General features: G+C 43.6%; 1 protein-coding gene across 1 annotated transcript; it reads right to left on the minus strand.

The window, feature by feature from the left end:
* Nucleotides 1–894: 894 nt before the first annotated feature.
* Nucleotides 895–2,363, minus strand: drd5a (dopamine receptor D5a). The gene has a single exon (XM_079438503.1). It carries the CDS (start codon nucleotides 2,327–2,329, stop codon nucleotides 1,169–1,171), a length of 1,161 nt encoding a protein of 386 aa, XP_079294629.1. The 5' UTR covers nucleotides 2,330–2,363; the 3' UTR covers nucleotides 895–1,168.
* Nucleotides 2,364–6,304: the final 3,941 nt, after the last annotated feature.

Here is a 6,304-nt window from a genome sequence, read left to right on the forward strand (position 1 = left end):
CTATTTTCCTGATTCAAAACACATTTATTATTCTTTAATATTATCGGTTTGACTTTGGTCTGAATGACTCTATTATCTACAGAAATATGTTCTAAGAACCTTTTATCTAACATTTCCATTAAACACTATTTCTGAATGTTCTCTGAATGTTTTTCCTGGTTATACAAACATTAAGGGAATATTCCACTGTATCTTTTATGAATGTTCTGCAACAAGTAACATTTCAAACATTGAATAAACATCAAGCCGGAGCATTTCAGAAAGAACCCATGTTCTTGTGCAAACCTTTTGAGAACGTTATTAAAGTTATTAAAGTATTAATGCTACTGAGAGAACAATGCCAGAAGATCTGAGAGTTAGCTGGGTTCCATCTGAATCAGATTTGCTTCATGATTGATTGATTCGGCAGCAGAAACACTGTTAGTGAACTGAACTGAATTATTCTGTAGAGCTGCTTGACGTGACATTAGTTTCATAACTGATGAGTTTGACAGCATTAGTATGTCATCTTCCTGCTTCATCTGCTAGAATCCGTTGGTGTTGTATGAATGCTTTAGAAATAAAGGTGATATAAAGACAGCGCTTGAAGAGTCTTTTATTCTAATGTTTATGAATAATGTGTTTTAATATATTCCTGGATGAAAGCACGGTGAAGTGGACAGAAGGAATCTTTATTCTGCTGGAAAAGTACTTTCAGTGTTTTTCATTTCAACCCCTGTGTGTCTTTGAATCATTCATTCAAGAGATTTGTTCAAAAACACTGAATGAAAGACTGAATCATTGAATCATTCCATCAGATTTTTACTAGCCTTATCTTGTTTTCTTCAGAACTGAGAGAGAACTTTAACCTTCATTTAAAAAGAAAAGGTCTGAGTGTATCCAGAATGGCGCTCTATTCCACACACAAGCAGCTCTTGATCAGTTCAGCTATTCAGCAGCAATTCAATGTTTTGCAAAAAAGAGACAAGAATAAATAGGTTTGATATCTAAATATTTGAGTTGATTTTTTAACCACTTTGGAATCAACACTGGGAATCGATAAGAATCGGAATTCAAACAAAACTCAACCCTATAACCATAACGGGACTCACCGGATCAAACGGCAGCGCGGTCATGTGACAACAACAGTGCGCGCGACCAACAGCCAACTTTTCGTTAACGCTCGCGCTCAGCGGATGCCGTTCGGCGTGAACGCGCCGTCCAGGTCGTCGTCTTCGTCGTCGCCTCCCCGCGACAGCTGCACGATCCGGTCGAACGTCTCGTCCACCACGTTCGGGATGATGTTGACGCACGCGCTCGCCGCGTCCCGGTTGTAGGACACGAGCTCGTTGCTGACGTTCGCCGTCTCCACCGGAGTCGGGCAGCGGCCGCGGCAGCGCAGCAGGCTGGAGAAGCCCCTGCGGAACTCGGCGTTGAAGGCGTAGATGACGGGGTTGAGCGACGAGTTGCTCCAGCCGAACCACACGAACACGTCGAAGGTGGTGTCGCTGACGCACGGCTCGCGGCGGCAGAACGGAACCACGCAGTTGAGCACGAAGAACGGCAGCCAGCAGCACACGAACACGCCCATGATCACGGACAGCGTCTTCAGGACTTTGGTCTCACGCTGGAACGACGTCTTGAGGTTCCGGTGGAGGCTCCGGTCGGACCGGCGGCTCTGCGCGTGCTCCGCCGCGCGCTCCAGCGACTCGATTCTCCGGATCTGGACCTGCGCGATCCGGTAGATGCGCGTGTAGGTGACGATCATGATGGCCACGGGAATGTAGAAGCTGATGAGGGACGAGGAGATGGCGTACTCGCGGCTCAGGCTCGAGTCGCAGCTGTCCGTGTCGGACGCGTTGGGCTCCGCGGCGCCCGCGTCGGCTTTGTGCCAGTCCAGCTGCACCGGGATAAACGAGATGAGCACGGACAGCGTCCACGCCGCGCCGATCATCACGAAGGCGACGCGCGGCGTCATTTTGCGCTCGTAGCGGAACGGGCTGCTGATGGCCCAGTAGCGGTCCACGCTGATGACGCACAGGTTCAGGATGGACGCGGTGGAGCACATGATGTCAAACGCCACCCAGACGTCGCAGAAGGCGCCGAACGGCCAGAACCCGGCCACCTCCGCCGCCGCCTTCCACGGCATCACGAGCACGGCCACCAGCAGGTCCGACACGGCCAGCGACGCGATGAAGACGTGCGTGACTTTGGCGCGCAGGTGGCGGAAGCGCAGCACGGCGGCGCACACCAGAGCGTTCCCGAGCAACGTCCAGAGGATCAGCGCGCACAGCAGGCTGCCGGTCAGCGCGCGCGCCAGAGTCTCCCGCGGCTCGGTTCGGTTGCGCATGCTGTGTCCCGGCGCTCACGGGGCGCCATCGGGTGCGTGCGCTCGCTTCGGCTCCGGTACCGAGGCGCGCCGCATGACCGAGGAGCGAATCCGGTGCACTCCAGACGATCCGGTGTTTGCGCGCGGCGGCTGTCTGAACTCTCTGAGCGCGAGGGAACTGTGCATGGCTATTTTGAGCGAGCGAGAGAGAGAGAGCGAGAGAGAGAGAGAGAGAGAGAGAGTCTGGATATGCACTGAATGAATAAAAGAAGCCTGCCTCTTATTTACATGATTGTCACGCTTGTAATTGTACAACTCAATAATTACATTAGAGTTGCATGGTTTGTATTTCATAATTTCAAGTTCAGTTGTTCAAATTATCTGGTAACCTACTAAATATAACGCAGACAGACGAGATGTGCATGCAGCTCATTCACAATCAGATTTATAGAGACTGTTAATGGGTCTTTTTTTTTGGTAACTTTATTTTTTTATTTGAAGGTGTTCTTGTTACACATGTTTCGTGTACTTACTAATATAATAACAATAAATAATGCACAAAATACATACAAGTAACCCTAAGCAAAACCATAACCATATAGTAAGTACATGTAATTAATTAATATTACTCAGTACTTAAATGTATAATTACACTGTAACAAGGACACCTTCTAATAAAGTGTAACCTTATTAACTTAACAGATGTATTTCAGATGAATAAACAGCAGGGTTTCGTTGTGACAACATGCCCCGCCAGTGTTAACGCGCTCAGCTGTAAATGCCCTGCAGAAAAGGATTTTGTCTTGTTTTCTAGTATAAATATCTACAAATTCTTGTATCAGGATGCATTTATGTGACAATGACTTAAGATATTATGTCTTGTTTTCTGAGGAAAGAAAAAAAGAAGAAAAAAAAGCCAAATATTGTTAGTTTTTGCTTAAAACAAGTAAAAAAAATATCTGCCAATGGGGTGAGAGAAATAATCTTGTTTAGCCTTTGAATTAAGATTATTTTTCTTAACCCCATTGGCAGATATTTTTACTTGTTTTAAGCAAAAACTAAGAAAATTTAGATATTTTTTTCCTCAGAAAACAAGACATAATATCTTAAGTCATTGTCACATAAATGCTTCTTGATACAAGAATTTGTAGATATTTATACTAGAAAACAAGACAAAAATACAAAGGAGTAAAATCATTTTTTGCAGTGTGTCAGTGAGCAGATGTCATCAACACAGGCTTCACAATGAGAATGATGATCTATGATTGCATTCATTATTTGCAGCACGCACAGATTTTATTTTATTTTTTCAATGAAGGACACGCACAAAAATAAACATCTGAAACGACACAAATAAGAGTGAGAATGATTCCTCAGATAGCGACTGTGCATCTATTCTCTCAGCAGAGCTCAGTTCAGGATTTCCCTTGAAGATTGATTCATTCACACACACACACACACACACACTCTCTCTCTCTCTCTCACACACACACACACACACTCTCTCTCTCTCTCTCACACACACACACACACACACACACACACTCTCTCTCTCTCTCTCACACACACACACACACACTCTCTCACACACACACACACTCACACACACAGGCTCAGAAACCCTCAATGAAAGCAGGATGAGAGGATAAATGGGTCTGTAGCGCCACCTACAGTAAACAGAGGATCAGAACAATCACATCAGAGTCTCAGGGAAAAGAGTGAAGAGCCTCAGGTGCTGCTGAACATCACAAACACACGAGAGAAGCTTCCCTCCACAGCTGCTCCGGCCGCAGAGGATTGTGGGAGAACACCTCGAGCTGTCAGACATCTGGCCTCATCAGGAGCACATCTGTGTTTGGAGGATCCAGAGACCTCCATCAGACTCAAACCCTTCACTGATCTCACAGAGACACTTCTGATATCCACTCAGTCCATCAGTCCAGACAGAAAGCACTTTACACCAGGATCAGTTACTCAAACACCTGCAGAACATGCTGCTCTTACAGAAGCTTTTCTCGTTTCCAGTACAACTATCTAAACATTCATACAACTAATTATTGCTTTTTGGGAAGTAAAATTACATCAGATTTTTAAGGAAGAGAACGACACTATTTCTCTGTTTAATAATGTAAAGCTGCTTTGACACGATCTTCATTGTAAAAAGTGCTCTATAACGGTGACTTCACTCGATATTTAGTCTTGTTTTCCCATTAAAAAATCAACAACAACAAAATAAAAATTAAGTGTTTGCTTAAAACAAAATATCTGAAAAATAATCCTGTTTTCCCTTTGAATTAAGTAGATTTTTCTGACCCCGTTGGCAGATTTATTTTTCTTCTTGTTTTAAGCATAAACTCAAGGTTTTTGGATGACTTTTATCATTAGTTAGTATCGTGTCATTTAGATTTTTGAGTAAATCTGTCTTGATTTAAGAATATTTAGGCATTTGTACTGGAAAACAAGACAGAAATACGGCAGTAAAAACCTGTTAGACTGCATCTTCTGGAACACAGCGGTGTTTTCTGTAGGTTTCCTAACCTCTGAATAATGAACACATCTGCATTTATACATGAAGAGCTCCAGGAGAACTCGCTGGACCGGCGTCTTCACGCTGACACACCGTCTGAATAAATCTTTCCATTACACAGCTTCAGCCTCAGAGATGAAAGCCATGAACATCTCCTGAATAATCACCAGCACTCCTGTGCTTCTAGTTACACAATAAACCGGCCTTGATATATTACAGATATTCTTGGTTAGCATACATGTGTTCGTTTGGGGAAAGTGCAAAACAAAGCAGAGGTTTGCACCACAGGTTTTGTTGTTGTGCGTTTCATTGTGTGTTTGGAGGGAGAGGAGATGAAAAAAAGAGAGAGAAGAAAGGCTGAGGATAATGTCGTTTAATACTAAACATCTGCTGAAGCTACAGAAACATTTACATGTGAATGAAAGGAGCGTTTCACATCGTTTCTCCATCACAGCACCTGAACTGACGTGAGAACATCCCATAATCACAGTCACCAGAAGCGTTTCCACAGCAGCGCTGCCGCAGAAATATAATATCCTAAATAAAGTCTTTTCCATGAGTCCTGTGTGTTTGTGATGCTGATGTTGTCCAGACGTGAACATCTGCACTTCAGACCCAAACAAACAATCCGTCTCCCGCTGAAGCATGAATAATGGATTCGAGTCAGAATCCCAGCTGAGATTCCCATTAAATCCATAAACGCACAGATAAAACCTCATCTCTCTCCAGCCTCGGAGCGTTTCAAGCCCTTCTTTGAGAACCATAGCTCACAGAAATCTTCAGGACTGAGGAACCCTTCGCAACACGTCCTTCAGAAACATGTTCGTGAGAGAACCAAGAGGAATGCAAAAAAACATATATATGCAACAGATAATGTGCTATAAATGTGTGTCTGAATACAGATCATGATGAAATATAACTGGAGATCCGTCTCAGGAGGTCTGTGATGTTATTCGTGTGTCACTGTACATTTGTTTTAGTGTTTTTCAGCTGCTTCCACTAAATCTTTCCTTGTCACACAGTTTCTGAAAGCTGTCACTCAAACAGCAGAAGCACAAACCAGATCTACAAAACCAGACACTAATTCTCAATCTTTGACTCAGTCTTCATAAAACACTATTTGCAAAACAACACAATTCTTTATGAAACACACAAATCTAACAGGAATTAATATTATGACAAAGGTGTTTGCAAATGTTTGCTTTTGAGATGTTTGTGATATTTTGAATGCAGTGCTTCATTTCGAAAGAGATGTGAGGCGTTTTGCATTTTGTGTTCAGTTCTTGGATTTGTGTGTAAAGTAAAAAAAAAAAAACAAGAGGCAAAATTTTGAAAATGTATGTAAGCAGCTGAGTGTTTTCCCGTTGCTTTAGAAGCCATATCTGAGAAAAGTCGCTGGGTTTGTCAGAGTTTGTGAGATTCGTGGCATCAGCAGGTCTTCATGCAAGCGTTTCAGCCAGACTTGAGTT

Source organism: Barbus barbus (assembly GCF_936440315.1).
Source record: "Barbus barbus genome assembly, chromosome: 17".
NCBI classification, from domain to species: domain Eukaryota; kingdom Metazoa; phylum Chordata; class Actinopteri; order Cypriniformes; family Cyprinidae; genus Barbus; species Barbus barbus.

What these genes read in the sequence shown, in the direction of transcription:
- drd5a (XM_079438503.1), bottom strand. Translation starts at nt 2,329, where the DNA reads ATGCGCAACCGAACCGAGCCGCGGGAGACTCTGGCGCGCGCGCTGACC.